The sequence below is a fragment of the Fundulus heteroclitus genome, chromosome 2 (assembly GCF_011125445.2).
Source record: "Fundulus heteroclitus isolate FHET01 chromosome 2, MU-UCD_Fhet_4.1, whole genome shotgun sequence".
NCBI classification, from domain to species: domain Eukaryota; kingdom Metazoa; phylum Chordata; class Actinopteri; order Cyprinodontiformes; family Fundulidae; genus Fundulus; species Fundulus heteroclitus.
Window position 1 is genome coordinate 6,512,641 of NC_046362.1, and position 20,711 is coordinate 6,533,351.

Consider the following 20,711-nt stretch of genomic DNA (forward strand, 5'->3'; position numbering starts at 1 on the left):
GGTTTGTTCAGCCTGAACCACCAAAACGAGACCTGCATGTCCTGCCAGATTACAGCGAGACACAATGCAGAAATGCCCCTGGGGCCGAGCCATTGTGGAGAGGGTTACAGTAATGTGTCCCTCACATGCAAACTGTTGTCCCACATTTGGTTATTTGACATCTGGTCTCCCTACTCTTGGATGAATAATGGTTTCAGATGTGAAAGCCGGCTCAATTAGAAAAACCTCATTCGCTTTTGTGTCACCCCAAGAGCAAACTACCGTCAACACAACAAATGTGCTGGAGGCAATGTGGATCTGAAGATACAAATCATGCTCACGTTTTTTTGGAGCTGTCTAAAATGTAAGTGTTTTGGAGCTCTGTTTACTTGTCTCTAAAGAAAATATGAAGATCTTCTATTCCTGTCACATGTACATATTTCAGGGGCCCATAATGAGGCGATAGTGCTCCGTCCTCCCTAAACCATACGAAAAAAAGAGAGGCAAAGGAGTTTATTTTGCCGCTCTAAAGTCTAAATAATATTATCCAATCAGCAGCCCGCCACTTCCAACCAGAAGCCCCGCCCCTCGGGGCGATTTTCAGTCAAGTTGAAGATTACCCAATGCTACAATGCACTTCGATACACAGCCATGGTAAGAGTCTTTATTTTAAATTTTGGACACAGCAATTCATTTTAAAGGGAGGGCTTGCTCCAACGTGATTTCGTCACACGCACTGTTGCACGCTTGGCCGATACGTACAGCGCGCGCACGTTAGTATCTGATTTGAATGTCGCTGTGGTTTCCACGATAGACTGTGCTAACATTGATTTCAAGGCCAAACTAGAAGATAACAATTGTATGGGTCATGGCCACAGCATTACTGCTCTATTGTGCCACCAAATTTATAGTATTTGAGAATTTAACTTTTTAGATGTATAAAAATACCAAACAGCATATAAATCATGCGCTCTGTTGCCATCTAGTGGCTGAACAAGAAACGACATTAAACATTGCAATGTAACGGTGTAAAGTTAGCTGTGTGACTTTTATTTATATTGAATAGTATTTTACCAATTAAACGGGTCATCTTAGCATTGATTATAACATTTGCCCCCCTCAGAGAAATTTGTCAGTAGCTGCCACTTGCATATTTATATCTTAAAATACTGCTTACAGCAGCGAGAAAAGCACTAACTAGCAAATGGCTCCAACCTGGACCACCCACACCCATTCAATGGACTGATATTGTACCAGAAATATTTGTAATGGAAAAGATGACTTTCTCCCTGAGACTCAAGGAAACAGTTTAAAAAAAAAAAACATGGGATAAATGGATTACCTATGAAGAATTACACTTGGAGACTGAATAGGTCTATTGTAGCTTAAGTATCTCATAATATCTGCTACCTCTTTTTGTTCTGAATTAATTATTAGTTGTTTTGTTTTTGTTTGTTTTTTGTTCTATGTCAGCTTGCTGAGACACATGTGACTGGGTATCTTTTTTTTTAATTTCTCTCTAACCTAGCAAGCTTTGAAGCATTGGAAATCATTCTTTGTGAATTTTCCACACATGGGTTTGGGGATGGTTTGTCCCACGGTCTGTCGCTGAGATACTCTGTTAATTTTCTCATAGAAGGACATTAGGCCTGGGTCGACGGAGAAATCTTCTAGCCACTTTGTAAACTGGTAAGTGTTTTTTTTTCTTTCTGTCTTGAGCTGATACATCCACCCAATGTTTTGAACATTTTATTCTGTGTCTTTGGAGGAAATTAGACATATTTTAATTCAGAAACCGATTTAATTTGCTATTCATCTCTTTTTGACTTTGCTCCCGCAGTATTTGTGTTTGGTGCCACGGGATCTCAAACGCAATGCAAGGTTCTAGCTGGTGCCTCTTTAGGGATCTGGCAACCCAAAGTAAGTGTAAATAATAGATAACGTTCTCACTCTTACTGAGAATTGCCTAGTAGGTAAAAAATCTCACGCTTTTGTCAACAGGTTTTGCGGTGCTTTGTCTTCAGTTTTCTCAAAGGCCAAAAATTAGTCAATGCAAGCCTGGGCTCTTGGTGCTTCCAACTCTTGTGTTTTATTAGAAAACAGCGGAAGGAAATAATGTATTAAATGATTGCCAAGATTGTGTTTTCTATTGTCCCCTTGGCAAGCACTCTGCACAGCTCAAATCCAATTCTACCATATTTCTGCTAGTCAGGTCACTTCATTCATTCTTGCGTAATGATGACAAAACGCCACGACAAGCACTTTTCGGAAGCTCAAACTCCCTATAGTGTTTCTTTAGAAGTCCACAACATTTTTAAGTGTCCAACTATCGATTGCTTAAAGGTCTGTTTTTCCCTCATTTGCTACTTTGTCTTGAGTGAATCTGGAGTAAATACAAGCAAGTGTTCACATAAAGAGTCCATCACAGCCACGGGGGCCGACATTGCGCCCACGCTGAAGGCCCCTGATTGATGTTGTTCAACAGCTTAATGTAATCCACCTAATGTCCGCTGATGAACAACAGCAAACGCCTCGCAGCGCACCTCATCCCCCTCAGCCCTCACACCCTCGACGTTTTACGCGCGTCCTAAATGGATGACCCGTCCCCAGAGGTTAGCGTGACTTCCCCTCAGCCGCTTGCTGCTCACGCTTTAACAAACAGAACATGACCGTCACTGTCAGCGCCTCCTCTTTAACCTGCGCCGGCTAATTCACACCAACACTCCGCTCCAGGTGTTTAAACACTTGCCCTGCTCTCCCTAAGTAAAAACCACAAAGTGACACCGGTTCTACCACTTGACTTGAACTTGCATTTAATCAGGTGGCTAGCCCCCCCCCCCTTTGTGGTGGCAAGCAACTGATTAGATGTGGATCTTGAGAGCCATTACGGGAGGCTGCTGTTAGATAATGACTTAAGTGCTGTTTCGTCTTCCTTTCTCCTCAGGAAGGAATTTATCTGGATGGGCCTGGCCTTAACTGGGAAGTGTCCGACGGTGAGCAATGCCATATAGATAGCATCAATCTACAGTGACCCTTTCAGCAGTCTCTGTCTTACCGTTGGGGGTCCCTGAGCATGGAAAGTATGAAGACTGTGGCTCTTTCTTTGAAGCGTTTCTCACGGACATCCTAATCTCCGATGTCAGACTTTAGATTTTACAGTAGATTTATCAGCTGGTGCTAAAAAACAACAACAACAACAAATAGGATTGTTTTTAACGTTTTGCAATGCTTTTGCTGTAGGGAAACATAAAAAAAAAAACGACCCTATTTTGTCCTCCACATAATTTTCATTAGAAAAAGTGAGGTTTATGTCTATTGCTTGTTTGTAATCATGTGCAAAAAATTAACGAAATCATACAGAGGAGCAGGGTAAGAACTATGCAGGGTTATGTGGTAGGGGTCATTTTGCCAATCTTAATTAACTTCAGCCTTCAGTTAAGTCTATACATTTTAATTTTAACAATTTACATGACATATTGCATACTAAAACAATCATCTTTGTGGACACAACAACAGAGTATTCTAGAGCTAAATAGCCTAAACAAACTTAGATCATATCAGAAGAGCAGGTGGGCAACTATTGGGTAGGGTAGTTGTGGGTTTGAATCTAGCTTCCCGTTTTCACATGTTGATGTGTTCTGAAAACCCACTTGACCCCATGTTGCCTACCAATCAGTGTGTCATGTGTTTTTGACCAACAGAAGGATTCTCAGCAGACAGAACAGGGTTTAACAGGGTTTATTGAAAGAACTTGAGAGGAGGCAGATGGTTCTCGATGGTTCGGCAATGGCTAACAGCGGAGGAGATCAGGAGTTAGATGGAGGGAGAGGATGTATGTTTTTGTATAGTGAGGATTGGATCTTGTAGATGGAGGATGGTGAAAGTGAGGAGATTGATGCAGATCCTGGGGCAAGACTTGTGTGATGGGTTGCAGACTGGTGTGGTAAGTAGGTGGCGTTGGAGGGTGGACAGGTCAGCTGGAGGAAAGAAGGAAGGAGAGATGGTCCTGGCTTGGCTTTAGCACTGGATAGTTAGTACAAGGAGATTCATGAGGGCTAGAGGTACCACTTGTCTCGACACTTAGGTGTTGAATAATTGGCAGCCAGCTCCTTCTATATCATGTTCTGGCCTGTCTGTGCTGGCTGCCACACTCACCCTGCACCTCTGCTATCAAGAATATCTGGTGCACCTGTGGGCTGCCTCCCTTGAAAGATCAAACAAGTTCATTCCATCCACCTGGTCATCTGCCTATCTATACCGGACTTCAGTAGATAGGCGGGTGCCATAGTATTGAAAGCTTTTTTGCCTGTCCGGTCTGACTTCATGTTTTTGACCTCGACCATATTCCACGGCTAGTCAGACATCCATAGCCCTTGTCAGAGATCTGCTGCTGCCTTCTGTTTTCAGGACATGACCCGGACTGGACCATGCATATCTTTTCTTTTACAGCAGACCTCCTACTGTAAACAGCCTTCACTCAGCATCGCCAGGCTTCTGCTTGCTCCTGTAAGAGCATGTAAAGCATTTCCAGTGAAAGTAACTCCCTGATATTTTAGTTTGCAAAAAGCCCCCCCCCCCCCCCCGCCAAAAAAAACAAAACGGTTTAATTGAGTGCCTTTTTATAGATTTTTACACTGCCTTAGTTTCTATTAGCTAATTACTTTGACGGGAAACACTTTACATATTCCATTCCTGTTTCCTACAGGAAGATCAATGGTGGTGTGATTCCTACTACCTCTATTTCTTGTGTAAATAATCGACTTCTGTGAAACTAACAATCCACTGCAATTGCAGCAACAGTTTAAAGTTAATAAAACAGTGTTTTTTTCAAGTCTTCTGATATGTGTTAACAAGGCAGAAGACCAATTTGGGTCCTTGGGGTCTTTTGGACTAGCCATTAGTTTAGCCCTATGGGAGCAACTAACCCTGCTGTGTCTCTTTAACCTTTTTGTCGTTTTGAGTATTGAGCCTGGGATTGTAAATAGGCTTTTGCTTTCTAAGTAACCCTCATTACTCTCCTTTTAATCACTTGCTTTACAAGTTTATTGAAAGCAAAGCAGCACCTCCATCCAATAACCAATATCATGCTAACTTCAACCTAAAGGTTATGTGTAGGTGGAAAAGGCACAGACATTATCTGTTAGCTGAGAGCCATGCCTTACACAAACACATCTGACTGTGGTTAGCTAATAATAGCGTATCGAGCTTACTGTTATTCACCCTTGATATTCCATTACAAGAACGTGACATCATTTATTATTTGTCTAGTCAATTAAAATGATGAGATAATGTTTATGTGGTTTATGTTGTTTTGTTTAAGACCACAGCGGAACATATTCAAGTCAGAGATTTCCAGCCTGTGGGCTGGGCCCATATTGAAATGTTTATAAAAACAGTGAAATGGTATCACGCATGTTAAATGTGTGCAAACCAGGGTTTACATGCCCGTCTAATTCTCAAACTGCACGCAAAGGGTGATTTGGATCTGAAATAGAATTAGAAAGCAAATAGTGTCTCCCTGAAACGGTTTGGATACACTCCAGTGAACCATTATGCAGGCATTAAAGGCAAAATATGCCCATATTTATCTATATTAATAGAAATTTCTGCCAAAGCAAATAGCTTTAGATTTTCAATGGCCATAGGTATTTCTGTCATGCAAAGTGAAATAACTACATATGCTGAAAACAGGTAGTAATTTTGACTTTGGGGGAAAAACTGCTCCACTTTCCACTAGTAATTTTGCAAATCAGTATGCCAGCGTAGGATCTCAGTCCTTCAGGACAAGGCAATCCTAACTTCTCAAGTAGAAGGCAATTGGACTTCTTCTCTTGTTTTTTGAAGATGTTTCACACCTCATCCAAAAGGCGTCTTCTGCTCTGAACATGGTTGGAAGTAAAAGCCTTATAAGTTATAGTCAGAACAGTCACCCTAATAGGGCCATCGAAGTCACTAATTTAGCAATTAACACATGCGAGTCGCTGGCCCTACTCTCTGGCCAGCTCAATGTTTGAGCCATTTTTGCTTGATGTTCCTAAAATTGCCATGTGAGGTGTTTTGGTCATGTGTCCTAAGTTTTCAATTACTAAAACACTGTCTGGGGAGATGAGTCAGGGCTGCAGAGTAGCTGTTAGAAAGATCTGAGGCCACCCCCTGTGTTTAGTGTCAGTTTTTCCATGTTCCATGTCCTTTAAAGGTAATTGAGCCGTTGATTCTTGACCCAGTGAGTTTGTTCTTCTGTGTTGGGCTATCCATTTGTGTAGCTCCTGCTTAATTTCTCTAAAGTACATGTCTGAACATTCCTTGCTACACTGGACGGCTGAGCTCCTGTTCAGGTGAACAGAAGCTCAAATCTGAATCAGTTTCTGTCTGAGAGGGTTGTTGGATATAAAATGCACTGGAATAATTGCTTGGAAAAGGTCCTTGGTAGTTTCTCAGATACTTTAGTCACATATGGAAAGACAATGTTCTTCCGCTTCTTCTTCTTTTCTCCTTCAGTGGACTGAGTGGAGTGTTTTCTAGAAATCCTCTGTGCCTTAACATAGGCCCAGTTAGGGTATCCAAAGGTTTGAAGTGCTTTCTTGATGTGCTTGTGTTCTTTGTCCGTTGCTTCTTTCCTTGTGGGTACCTGTTCAGCTCGATAGTGCAGAGTTCAGATGATTGACAGCTGATGTTCTAGTGGATGGTGAGATTCACTATGTAGGTACTGGTTTGTGTGTGGGGTTATCTATACACTTTAGTGGTAAAGCTTTCATCTCTCTCAGTGTGCACCAGGTAATCCATAAAAATGGAGCTTGTTGCCTCTGGCATCCTCCCTCATGAACCTGATGTTGTTTTTCATAGTAGGATGTGTGGAGAACATTGAGTATTGACAAAATGGGGATGCCATTCCTTGCTATTTCTTAGAGAGGAGCAGTAAAATAAGAGCACAGTCAGAGAACTGTGTCAAAAAACAAGAGACTTGACAAGAACACATTTGAACTTGTCTAAATCTCTTTTACATGTATGACTCCAAACTGTACGACCAAACTGATCCTTGGATATGCTGTATGGCGTGGCATTTGACTCACCTGTAAATAGTATAGCATCATTACGTTTTATCACTGGTCGAGGAGTTCTTACTCATCATTGTCTTCTGTATTCCCATGTTGAATGGATCTCCTTATAAACCCGCAGACTCTGTCACTGGTATGATTTAATTTACAAAGCCATCATGGGTTTACTTCCCCCTTATCTCATCTTCCTGGTTGCTAGAAAATATTCAGGAGGTTATTCTCTGCGTTCGGATGAGTTAATTTTACAAAATTTACCGAAGGTTTGCACTGATTATGGTAAAAAAACTTTCCAGTTTACAGCTCCCTCATACTGGAACCAACTACTTTAACCGCTTTGAGCAGAAAATGTAATAATACTCTTTAAATACAAACAACAAAATTAATTTACAAATGTGAAGGACACAAGACATGTATTAATATCAATTTTGAAAAATCCATCATATTTAGGGGTTAAAGCAAAAACAATCAATTTGTCTGAAAACATTTTCTAGTCAGCCCATATATTCCCGGGCCGTGGACGTCATGCCACCTTAGTAACCTCATTTGCTTATTGTAACAAGCCCACTTTAACCAAATCTGGTAGTTCCATTGACAATTCCTGTATGTCTCCACCTTCCAGCTTCAGAGCCTTTGCACCATCAAGGACAGCCCTCTGCATAATCTCCTTCACTTTCCACATCCATAACATCACCTGGTTAACTTTCATATTTGCAGCATCAAGCAAGTTCTTCCTTCGCACTTTTGCCAAACTGGTCCACAGTCCACTCACCTTTCCACTTTACCATTTCAAAACCCTCCATAAACTGCAGCTAATTCAAAAGACAGCAGCTTCATCATTACATCATCTTCTTCAACACCTGAACATTAACTCTACTGTAACATTCAATATAAATCAATCCTATATACTCTGTGTCCCCACCTCTCGCTCACTGACTGCTGGAGATGGTCAACAGCCCCTCCACGACCTTCTTTGTTACAGAAAAGCGCAGGTGGAATAATATTAATAATTTTTTTTTTTTTACTCAGACCCAGTCAAACCGGGACATCGTTTCACATTCCGACACTCGGAAAAGCGCGTCATGGTAAATTAGCCGAGCTACAGCGTTACTCTTTCAGTTTTAAATAAAACATAACAGCAACAGACACACTTACCGAGGGAAGTTGTTGTCAGCTGTTTTATCCACTGAACTTTCTGACCTGCTGGTTTACATAAATCCAAAGAAAACCTTTGACTACCGCAACTTTCATTCATGCATCTGTGGTCAGTTTGAGATTTTCTTTTAAAAGTTAAAATGATTGAACACCGATAAACCTCAGACTGGTAGATTTCCGCTTTGCAAAGACCCGCCCCTACTCTCTGTAATATTCTGGTTTCTGTTCTGGTTTTATTTTTGAGTCATTTTTTTCTCTCCTGCTTTAGGTTCTCTGCTTGCTTTGAGTTTGTGTCCTGTCTGGGTTTTTATTTACTGTTAGTCTATCTTGTTTTGTCATCTGTCCTAGTCTTAGCTTTATTTTCTGTTTTAGGGTTTTTTACTTTAGTGTGATTTTGTTTCTCAGTAAGTTTGGTGTGGTTTCTGTCCACTTGTCCTGTCAGCTTTTTAGCTTTGGTTCTTCTTATTCTTCTTCTTTCTATTATGGCGGGTCGCAATCAACTTTAAGGTGCATACCGCCACCTACTGTACACGAGTGTGTAGCAACTGTATTCTACATCAGTCATATTCTATTTTTTAATTTTGTGTTATGAAGAAAAATAAATAACGCTTTTCTTATCATACAAATATCCATTATATTTCCATCATTTCCCAATATTCCTTTCAAACTCCATTCTTGATCTGTCTTTCCAACTATTCTTCTCAATTTCTCCCTTTCACGTTCATATGTTTTACAGTTCAATAGTATATGTTCTACATTTTCTTTCTCTCCACATTTTTCGCATTATCATTATTTTTCTTCCCTATTAAATATAAAGTATCATTTAAATATGTGTGCCCTACTCTCAATCTACTCATTATTATTTCTTCCCTTCTATTTCTCTCCTTAACATTTCTACTAAATATTGACTTCTGTATTTTATATAATTTCCTTCCTTTCTTATCTTCTTAGCTTTGGTTTCTGGTTTATTTCTTGTTTTGATCCTCTGCACTGATGTCTGGTCTAATTACCCACTCTGCACACCTGCCTTACTCCACCCCTGTTGCAATCATCTCTGACCGGTTTCACCTGCTTCCTCCTCCATATAAACAGTTGAGACCAGACATCAGTGCCAGGTTGTCTTGTTGAGTTATGGGTGAGTCTCCTCCTGCAAGTTTCTGTATGGTTTGCTTTTGGATTTTTGACCCCCTTTGTCTCCAGAAACCTGAGCCATCCTGTTCTGTCTGTTCCTGCCCTGCCTGCCCAACTGGACTGTTTGTTTTTCTGCCATTTTTGTTACAACAGGTTTTTTTGGATTTTGTCTCTGTTTTTGATTTCTGTTATTAAAATCCTTATTTTAAAAAAACCTCTGCTGGTCTGGCTGAATTCTGGGTCCCCTTTCTCAGTTCATTACACTCTCCTTCTGATTGGCTAATGTCCTAGCTCTGCCAGATTTCATTGGTTAAGCGCAGCTTCTGTTTAAAATCTTGAATAAAAAGTCTTCACGGAACATTTTGCGCTCATTTTCCAAATGACGAAAGTCCCTCACAGCGACGGAGAACAATAAAACCCTGATAATATTACTTATTCAGATCAGAAGGGGGAGGAATGTATCCTCCCCAGGGATAAAACACGAATGACCAGAGGGGGGGGCATCCCCCCCAGCAAATCGCACCCTGTGTGTGTGTATGTATATATATATATATATATATATATATATATATATATATAGCACCTCTCAAGATAGAAATCCCAAATTGGTTTGCAACAGAAAATAAAAAATACACCAGACAAAATTTTGGTGTAGAACTGTGTGTCATCTGCATAGTTGCATAGTTATGGTATAAGTTATGGTATGGTCTGAGCTAGAGCGAGCATGTAGATATTGAATTGGAGGGAAACCGTATATGGACCCTTGGGGAACACTGCACGAGATTTTTTTTTTTTTTTTTTGGTCTCTCTTTTTTTTTGCATAAATTTTTTTTCCTAAGTCCACTCTGATCTTATTTCTTTCTACTGAGGCCTTCCTCTTCTTCTCATAAACTTGTATGCAGTTTGCTTCTCGGAACTCTCAGCCATGATCCAAGTAAATGGTGTGAGCAGCGGAGCTACATTGAACAGCTAACTGCTAACTCAGCACTCAAAATGACTGAGAGGAGAGAAAGGAAAGAGCGGAGCAGGTGACAACAGATAGAGAAAGAAAGAGGGAAAACAGCAAAAGCACAAAAATGTGGAATTTTATTTCTATCCACGGCTGTGAAGAACTTGATTGGAAATCAGAAAATTGTCAGTTCCAATTTAAATGGTAATAATTACTCTCTGCTGATGTGCATTTATTTGAGTGGCAAATTGTAATAATTATTACCATTAATATGATTATTAAACTCATTTGTTTTTGATAGTTAATTAACAATTATCCAGTATACTGCATGCAGTACTGATGAGTTTCCATCTGTACATGTTTGAACATTATATTTCACTATACCTTTGCCAACCTTCCCAAAAAAAAAAAGAAGGAAAAAAAACAATAAAAAATTAATTTGCACCCTGGCAAAAAAATACCTTCAATTTTACAATATACCATAGTTTAATGAACTCAAACAATATGTTTCAGTCTTCTCCCTTCAGTAACATCAATAGCATCACTCTTGGGTATTGTGGGTATTGCTATCAATTTTGCAAGTCTTCCATATTTGTTACATTTCCACATGGTATCCTTGATTAGCTCAACATAGGTGACCAATGAACACTACATATTGCACATTTGTCTACATCCAATAACACCACAGCAACCGGGGGAAGTTGTGTCCACAGTAATGACTTACACTGTGGTGTGTTGATCTCAGTTGAGGGAGGTCCTGCTTTAAAGGTTACTTTATCGACTCAGCGCTCAGAAGTTTATTCAGAAACTGAGGAGAAACTTTGCTGTCATTGGGGCTGCTTGCGACTGCAGCTCCCAAGGGTGAAGTGTGATGCCGATGAACCAAAAGGAACGCCCACGCTAAAGGAGCAAGCACATGTACGGAAGCAGGCTCTACAAACACACTCATCCACACACAATGTCTGTGATACACAAACAGTGAGTGCTCTCATAAGACATAGAATGCATAGTGAAGAAAAAATATGAAGACAGATGTGTAAATGTAATGTTAGTTTTCCTACATTATGTGAGGGGGGAAAAAACAAACACACATACAGAGAACATAGACAGTTTCTCCCCCGTATTTCAATAGTGCAATTCTGTTCTTCTCTATAACCATATAGCAACAGAAAAAAACGGACTTGTTAGAATGTCGGTTTAGTTTGTAAACTTGTTGCAATGTATTATATGTCCATAAACTGTATTTATTTGCACCAGTTCCTGACATGGTTGGCCGCCTTCTGCTGGCCAGCCTTCACATCTCATTAATTAACCTTATGTCATTCTTTTCCAACTCGTACACATATTAAATAGAATAATAACTGCTCTGCGGTTGTATCAACTAGTCAAGCTGGGCCTAACAATTGATTGTCTGAAATGATACAGCATGTATGTGGAAAACCTTTAAGGAGTTCCCTGTGCAAATTCTCAGTTATCTGGGTCACCGCAACAGAAAACAGGCTGAAATCAGAAGCAACCAGACTTAAGCCCAGTTTTTTCTGAAAACGTTTCAACGTCTATCCAGGAGTCTCGGTCGATTCTGGTGGCACACACTTGGGCGAGCCAACACTTGTTTTTGCTTTATCAACCTGGGTTTTGAGACGGGTAAAAGGATAGGTTATGTGTTTTAAATAACTATAATAATTCTGCAGGTTAGGTTTGACCCCAAAAAACTTTTAGATTAGTTTTGTCACAAATAAATTTCAGAAATGTTTTTACACAATAACATTATAGCGCTCCAGCTATGTCGACATCCGAGGTGTTGGATGTTCAATGGCATTACTGTCATCACTATAACCAATCAGTGAGATATTGTTATAATTAGCCTGTAAGTGGTTGACTTTGCCCACTAAAAGGCAAAGCTAAGTAGAAGCTAAGTAGCACTGATTTATGGTGGAGCATTTTTAACTCGAGGAAACTTTGATAAGATGTTTAGGAGAAGGGGCATTTATCAGAATGCCAGATTCTTGAAAGCCACCATGTAAGCAAACCATCCAGCGTTCCTTGATATCCTGCCTGATCTTCACCTTTCTCGTTCCTGTGGTTTCTCCTGCATGTCTTGTCCCTGTCGGACTCTCCTATTGGTTGGTCTCTGGACTTCGACTTCCTGAACCGTTTCTTGACCTCGTCTGCCTGCCTCTGCTTCTGTCTGATACCTCTGCCTGGACTGTGCCTCCCGTTATCGATTCTCTTGCCTCTATTCTGGATTTACCTTGTGTCACAGCCCTACTGGAAACCTTACCCACGTCTAATGATCTCTTGTTTATGGCTCAAGCCTGGACATTGGATTCCCCTTCTGCTTCTGCTCTACAAGCTGACTACGTGAAGTGGTGACCGAAAATCACGTTCATTCCTGTGTTGGCTGAATAATTGGGTCTCCAGATTCTAGTCCGTTACAGAAGTTAACCTTTTCTTCATAGATGGATTAAGGAGCGTCACTCAGGATCCTCCTCTCCTGCTCCTAGCCGAGCAGACTTGTATTTTGGGGACTGTTCTGGAGCTTCTAAATCTGTTGTACAAAGAAAGGTACTTCATAAAGTGAGGAAAACAGTGGATTGCTCTTACCATCATTTTCGCATAAAAAGGCACTCAACAACTAAAGGTCAGAAGTCAGAAGCTTTTTCTGATCCACTTGAGCACAGACCACTAAAGGAGATCCTTTCTAACTACAGCTTTAACAACAATGACTTGACTAAATCTAGATAATGAGAGCTTCTACAATGTCTAATCTCTATTGGGATAAAAACACTTTTATTAAGTTGTACTGAATTGAATCTGTACGCAGATGTCTGTGGAGAGAAGTGTCTAAGAAGTTACTCTCTAATTTATTTTTTCAAGCTATGTTTCACATCTGTTTGAAACCCAAAAGTCACTGCTTCATGTTGTAACAGTTAAATACCCAATTTTACTATACCTATTCCTATTTGGTCATACGTTTAAACCACAAACTTCCACTTAGTTTTTATGAAACAGACCGACATATAAAAGCACATATAAAGTGGAAGGAAAAGGATGGTGATTTTTTTTTTTTTTTTTTTTTTTTTTTACAAATTATAACAAAGTTAGCATTTAGCGCCGTTTACCCTAATCGACACGTTGCATGAAAAAGTCATCAAATTAGTAAGCCTCCACCCTTGTAAAATCCAATTTCACTGTAAAGACCTTCTGTCCTTTGAAAGCCTCAAAGTTTTGATAAAGAATAATTAGTAAACAAATGGCATCATGAAGACAATTTTCACAGTAAAACACAGTGGTGCCAGAATTCTGCTTTGAGGCTGTATGCGTTCAGCAAAAACAAAGAAGCAGATCAGAGTAGATGGAAAACTAGATGGAGGTGAATAGAGAGCATTCCTTAAAGAAAACATGTTAGGGGCCGCAAAAGACCAAGTGGGGGTTCACCTTTCAGCAACACCAATCCTATACATTAGTCAGAGGAGCTGAGATAAAATAGCTATAGATCAGAGCGTATTTTCTTAGAATTTCACACATTTCAAGTCCTGACTTAAATCCAATTAGGAATCTCTGGATATTTCTGAGATAACAAACTTTGAGTATTTCCAATCTGAGCTACAGGTGTTTTGCAAAGAAATGCTGAGAAAAATCAAAATTTTCAGCTCTGCAAAGTTAGTAGAGACATACTCCAAATGACATGCCAGGCAAGGCAAGCTTTAACAGTACCTAATTGTTTCTATTCATAATAAGAAATAAACTAAGTAAATTCTTGGGGGTTTTCTGATCTAAAGTAGTTTTTGTCAACATTTGTAAGAGCTACAATTAACTAGACCAGACTTCTTTTGTTTCATTGTAATAAAAATAAACTACATCCACTAAACTGAAGGTCTCTGATCTGACTTTTCTGACACTGCAGCTAGTGTCAGAAAGGTCAGAACATTGTCTTGATATAACCACAAACCTCCTGTGGCTGAAGTTTGTGTTTATGAGACAATGTTCAAATGGTCAAGGGGTTTGAATACATGTGCAAAGCACTGTAATAAAGCACTGTAATAAACCATTATAAACAATAAAAAGAAGAGAAAGGAATTTCCCTAAGTGATAGTTCAAACAGTAATAATATGGTGGGTGATAACTAATCCTGTTCATTACCCATTTAAAGCGTTCTTTGATCCAAAGACCCTCACTGAGAGGACGCGTAAACTTCTGTAACAACAGAAACTAAGTTTCAAAGAAATGCAGCTCAAGAAAAGGTCTCTGCTCTCAGTTGTGAGCAAGTGCCTGCAGGAAGTTGTGTGGCAGATATGCACGTTGCAAAGCGAGCCCAAAGATGTGGCTTGAGGCCTGGCAGCTGCCCATTCAGCAGTGATTTAGCGGCTGACAAGGCTGAACCATGTGGCTCAATAGCACTAAAAGGCTCATCCTGTATAATGGGGTTCCTCTATGACGCAGGCGCGGAGGGGCAACCCCTCCCCTTCGTTTACTCTGACATATAGGCTTACACACGCAGGCACCTACTGGACGCCTGTCCAATTTGTCCACCATGCAGCGGCATTGAGTTGACATAGAAAGATACACACGTTTTCAATACATGCCTGCTCATATGAGACGGTTGAGAAATAAACACACACGAACACACACTGCCCAACCCACTAATGAAAAGGCATGGCACTGAGACAATTGTGCAGGGCAAACACTTGTGTAATTGCTTTTGAGAAACGGCTCTTGTCGCAGGCTGTCATCGATTGGTCATTTGCTCCCTGTGTGGGAGGAGGGCCCGAGCGGCTTTGGTCATTACTGGACCGACTGTGGTATCACTCTATTACCTTAATGCGATTCGAGGTTTTACTCTGGAGAGATGGGAGATCGCCACACTTTACTTTCGCTTTACTGAAAATGAAGTGCACGCAGGGCCTGCTTAGAGAGAGAGAGAGAGAGAGAGAGAGAGAGAAGAAATGCCAGAAGGTCCCATTGTTATTTATGCTACAAAGAAACGTTCCATAATTTTTCTATTGCTCCAAATCATATAAGGTCCTGGGGAATTATGTAAACTCATTACAGGAAGTCTACATTGTGATTAAGTACAAGGAAGTTGGAGCCACCCAGGCAGCATCATGAATGAAGTACAGGAGTCCATAAGTGCGTCACTGTGTAGTATACATCCCTCCCCAGCAGATGGCCCCGCCTGCAAGTGCTTATTTAGGAGGGAAGTGGTGACTTATGGGTGGGGGGTGCCCTTATTGATTTAGGAGTTTGAGATATAGCATGAAACGTAACGTTTTTGGAAACTTTTTCAAATATTTATCGCTGGTGGTGCTACCGCACAGACACGAGTTTGCTCTGCCTCTTATTTAATTAATGACATCAATGCAAACCGGGGATGGCAAATGGTCCAAATGACTGGTGAATTTTGTGAATGGAGCACTTAGTGACTGAGCAATGACGTCAGCACAAAAAGCCATAGCTCTCAGAAGCGAGCCAAGTCCGAACGAGGGGGAAGGCTTCCCATTGGCTCCCCCTTGGCATCAGGGCCACCCGATTGGCTGCCGGCAAATAATTAAACACCTACACAGTCAATGCACAAATCCGAGTGTTGGGATATATAGGCTGGTGGTTGGCGCTTCTTGCAACAGAGTCAAGAGTTGTTCTGCAAGTTGAGATAAAGTCAACTTTGTGTGTTTTGCACAGAGCTTCAGAGAGATATTTATACATTTATTTTTACTGCTGGGTGATTACCATTGAAGGTAAGTGTTGACTTCCAATTATTGTGTCCAGCATTGGGTTGGGACTGCATTTTGACTCTTGTTTGTGGGAGCGGATCGGAAATGGGGGGGACAGCTGTAGGACTGGCTCAATGTGAGGGGAATGTGGCTGGTTACGAGAACCTGAACGTGTTGAGAAGGTCCTGTCTTTTGCTTTGGCACCAAAAACCCATTGAAGAAAGAACGGAGAGAGGAAAGGTAGACCTGGCCAGTAAAGAGGGCTCCTGAAAAAGCAAAAATTGTTGAGGCGGAGCACATCACGAGAAAGGAGAAAATGGGCAGAAGCAACCAGCTCAGAGAGTGTGTGTGTGTGTGTGTGTGTGTGTATCATACAAAATGTGTGTGCGTTTGTTAAAGAGTGCTGGAAGCTCATTACACTAATGCACTGGTCCCTAAGGGAGTTGGCAAGCTTGGAGTACCCCCCCCCCCCACCTCTCTTTTCAACCCCTCCTCTTCCAGCAAGTGCTACCTTTATTGCAGAGTCTGGGACCCTTTGCCTACCTTCTTTCTCTCAAAACACACTCACACACATTTATGCACCCCCAGCTACCTGCAGGCATGTCACGCTCCCGTCCCTGCTGCGTATGACATGAGAGAACTACATGTCCTGTGCTCGCTGCTGGATATTTCGGAACAGCGCGCATCAGTTCGATGAGCAAGAGTTAGAGGGGGTTTGTCACATCTGCGAGGACGGGGAGACAGGAGACGTGGGTTAGAACTAAGCTTCTAAGTTTTCACGCAGGAACTCAGGGTGGCGCCGCGAGCAGCGAGCGCGTTCCCCACACATGTTGCCTTGTAGATACATGAGTGCACAAGGAGCTGACAGAAAGGTGGGGCGGGGGTCTCTTCCTTCCTGTTGCAGGGGACCATGGTTATGTTGAAGATCTCCGCTTTCCTCCTTGCCTACGCCCTGGTCATCTGCCAGATGTACTGCTCACAAGCCGCCCCTGCCAGGTGAGACGCAGCTTTCACATTTAACCTCAGCTGTCACGCGTTTGCAAGCAACTCTAAATTTCTGGATTTAAAATCTTTAAAGCCATGTTTGCTTGACAAAGATAAAAATATTTTTAGATTTAAAACTATAAGATAGAAAAAAAATGCAATTTTGATTTTTTTTTCTATTCCTGTCACTTTTATTTTTGTTTTGCTGCAGTGACATTAATGCAAATAGTATAAGTTACTGTAAGTAAATGTACATGATTATAATGCCATGTTTTATTAAATATTGTGCAAACTCAACTGAGAAACTTTGAAGTATATTTCATTTAAAATATACTTAAGCATCTAATTTTATTTTATTTTCCTTCATGCTGTATTAAATAGAATAGAATAGAATGTGCTTGATTTAATCCCAACCTGGAAAATGTACTTTTTTTCGTAACTAAACACATCGTACACTACAATATAAATTAAGTAAACGAAATGTGCAAACCGACTTCCTATAAGTAACATTATGCAAAAAAAGGATAAATCTAATGCTTAATTCAAAAGACATGAAATTAGAAAAGAAAATGTCAAAACTATGATTTTGCTGCACAAAGGAAGCATTGTTGTTTTATACCAATTCCTTTGTTTTAGATAGCAATAATAAAAAAACTAAAAAAAGGGAGTTGTAATCCACTTCCGAGCGAGATAAATGAGACCTATGCATCCATATGAAGCTCCATTGCGGCCACTCTCCCAAGCGTCCCTATGACGCTATTGATTTTGTAATAAATCTAAAGCCTGTTGGAAATCAGCCCCTTTTTCAAATGGGGCACTTGCCGCAGATTGTTTCTCTCCCCCCCACCTCCCCATTTTGGCCGCTGGCCCTCCAACTCAGACGTCATTACTCTCAGAGGTGGTGACGTCTCCGCCTTCCCTTCCCATCCATCCTCTACCTTTACCAGCACCCCTAGAACCCCCCACCCCCCCAACACACACACACACACACACACACACACACACACACACACACACATCCTGGTATCCTTGTAGGTGATAACTCCTGCCTGCGTACTTACTTTAATACTGACCATTTGACCCTTTGTTGTCCCCTGACCCCCCCCCCCCCCTCCCCCCCTTCTCATGACAGACCAGGTTTAGAGTCCATGTCAGACCGAGTCACGCTCACGGACTACGAGGCGCGAAGGTTACTGAACGCCATTGTCAAGGAGTTTGTGCAGATGACGGCAGAGGAGCTGGAACAGCAGGCGACCGAGGGAAACAGGTACATCTGACTCTTCTCTGTTGAAATAAAACTTTAATATTTCCTCTTAGCAGAAGCGGCCCACGAACAACTCGACTTATAACAGAGTGATTACTTAATCATCAACTTATTGTTATTCACTTTACGGTCCCGGTCTGGCAGCTTAAGCACACAGTACGGTCTGGCTCCCCTGCAGTTTGAGCACAGATTAGAGCGCTCCACATTTTGCATAATGAACCTGCTTAAATTAAAGGTGCGATAGACTTCATGTTGTTCAGGCAACAAAGCGGACAGGTTCTGAACCTCCTTGCTTTCCATAGAAATGTCAAATGAACAGATCCTTTTTAGGGCTTCCATCTATGCCCATGATTCACACTCTGGCTTTATTTTAACACCACTGCTGATGCATCATCAGTCAGGCCTAGAGAGGTAGGTGCGTTTGACAAAACCATAGGAAAAAAGTGTTTTTTTGTCTTTTTTGTTTTTTCCAAAACAAAATGATAAAATTAAGAAACCAAAATCTGTATTCTCTGTTATGACCCTCTTCCTGCATGAAACAAGCCTGGTTTTAACTTTGTGTGAGGAGGCTAACACTGCCTGCTGGGCATGTGAAAAGCAGAAATTTGCTTACCCAACCAAAAAAGTGTGCATGATGTCAGTTACGGGAAACTGCATGACTGTGGGAAGCGAACGATTTGCTTTGTGGATGCAAGAGATGCGGGAATGGGGGGGAGGTGGGGTTTTGGCGCATGACGGGATGGATGACGGGTTCCCGTGAATGTTTCAGAAGGGAGCTGGTGGCATGATCCTGTCTGAGGAGTGAGATGTTTTTAACTTCACTTTTATTTAGCTGTGATGGCATGAGGTAGAAATGCATGTGTGACGGGAGCAATGCGGGAGCAAAGGGAAGAGGAGACCAAATGATGAAGAATGTGTTACCTGCATGGTTTCCCTCATCTATGAGTCCTTTTCTCTGCATGTCTTTTTGTGTGTCCCCTCCCCAACAGCATGGACAGGCCCCTAACCAAGCGCTGTTCCAACCTCAGCACTTGCGTGCTGGGCAAACTGTCTCAGGAGCTGCACAAGTTGCAGACATTCCCCCGCACGAACGTTGGAGCGGGAACACCCGGCAAGAAGCGCGGTGCTCCTGAGAGGGACAGCTATGCAAGCTACGGCGAGTCGTTTGACAGCATCTAAATCCCTCTCTTCCCTTTCCCCCTCTCTCTCTCTTTATTTATCCCCTCTTCTTACCCGTCCCCCTGCCATCTTCCCCTCTTTATCCCGGTTTCCTCCTCGTATTTTCAACTGCATGCTAAATTTACCGGCTTGATGGACATGAGAAGAACCTGACTTTTTCTTTTTGTACCTCTTTCCCTACTTCTTTTTTTTTTTTTTGATGGGGGGGCAGAGAATAATTTGTTCCTTTAAACTCAGACAATCAGACCTAATTTACACGATTGTAATTTAAGACATCAGATATCTGTCTCTGTGTAGTGCTATTGATGGCATCTGAAAGCTAGATCACTTAATGTAACCATTTAATAAATAATCCACTCATGCGACACCATGTTTGTTGTTCAATAAACGTATTTTTCTACCAGGAGACCTTAGCTCATTTTCGTTTTTAAAAGACACCGACAAAACAAAAGGCAGGGGCGAAATTAAAAGAATCATAACATAAATACACTATAAGACGCCTTGAAATCTGTCAAAGAAGTCCTCAGCAAGTCCAGAGGTAAGAAAATATATTTGCTGTGCATCAGTGTTATTTTCCTTTAATCTAAAACGTGTGGTGCTGTCAGTCTACGTTGGTGTTAAGTCATGTAAAGGAAACATAATGTCTTGACATTAACCACCGTTTGCTGTCCTGAAGCAGCGTTACAGCACAGAAGCGAGCCTGCAACACAGCCACGTGCGTGACCCACCGCCTGGCGGACTTCCTCAGCCGATCGGGGGGAATGGGCAACAGCAACTTCGTCCCCACCAACGTCGGCGCCAAGGCCTTCGGCAGGCGAAGGAGAAGCACTCAGATGTGAGCGAGCTGCCAAATCTTCAGGCAAATGGTAAGTACCAAAGCCTTCAAAGTCGACGAGAGTTTGAGAGATCTGCCTCAGAATATGTATTTAAATGTCTCTCATTTTCTGTCTTTCAGAGGAGGAAACCTGAAAAGAAAAAAAAAAAAAAAAAAAAACAACAACCTGTGAACAAAACTCAAGAAGCAAATCTACGCAGAAAAATATTGAACTGGCCCTTTATCTTCTCTCTCACAGTCGTACTGGAAAAGAAAGGACGTTTTGTTCCTGTTATCCATCCTGTTATTGAAACCTCTTTTTTTTTTTTTTTTTTTTTTTGGCTTTTGGCAAATAACAGAAAAAAAATGGAAAAAAAAAGCACTTTATGTATATGAACAAATGAACTCCTTAAGAAAGTTAAACATCCCCATGGTTACTCTTTTTTATACATGAATATTATTGGAAAATAAAATGAAAACAGCAGTGGTTATC

The 20,711-nt window shown here is 41.3% G+C and overlaps 1 protein-coding gene across 7 annotated transcripts; it reads left to right on the plus strand.

Annotated features, from left to right (window-relative positions):
• The first annotated feature begins 604 nt into the window (after nt 1–604).
• On the plus strand, nt 605–20,386 carry LOC105926199 (calcitonin-1). Of its 7 annotated transcripts, XM_036146444.1 has the most exons (7): nt 605–633; nt 1,616–1,668; nt 1,820–1,899; nt 2,924–2,972; nt 16,882–16,973; nt 18,094–18,228; nt 19,215–20,172. In XM_036146444.1, exons 4-7 carry the CDS (start codon nt 2,940–2,942, stop codon nt 19,402–19,404), a joined length of 450 nt encoding a protein of 149 aa, XP_036002337.1. In that variant the 5' UTR covers nt 605–633; nt 1,616–1,668; nt 1,820–1,899; nt 2,924–2,939; the 3' UTR covers nt 19,405–20,172. The 7 variants fall into 7 exon arrangements, with proteins under 7 accessions (XP_036002337.1, XP_036002353.1, XP_012717878.1 ...); XM_036146460.1 differs by lacking the exon at nt 2,924–2,972; XM_021316359.2 differs by lacking the exons at nt 605–633; nt 1,616–1,668; nt 1,820–1,899; nt 2,924–2,972 and adding exons at nt 16,027–16,726; nt 20,360–20,386 and having other exon boundaries at nt 20,081–20,270.
• The last annotated feature ends 325 nt before the right edge of the window (nt 20,387–20,711 follow it).

What these genes read in the sequence shown, in the direction of transcription:
- LOC105926199 (XM_021316358.2), top strand. Translation starts at nt 16,622, where the DNA reads ATGTCCTGTGCTCGCTGCTGGATATTTCGGAACAGCGCGCATCAGTTC. An exon ending in TCACAAGCCGCCCCTGCCAG is followed by an intron (nt 16,974 to 18,093) that starts GTGAGACGCAGC and finishes TTCTCATGACAG; the next exon opens with ACCAGGTTTAGAGTCCATGT. An exon ending in CAGGCGACCGAGGGAAACAG is followed by an intron (nt 18,229 to 19,214) that starts GTACATCTGACT and finishes CCTCCCCAACAG; the next exon opens with CATGGACAGGCCCCTAACCA.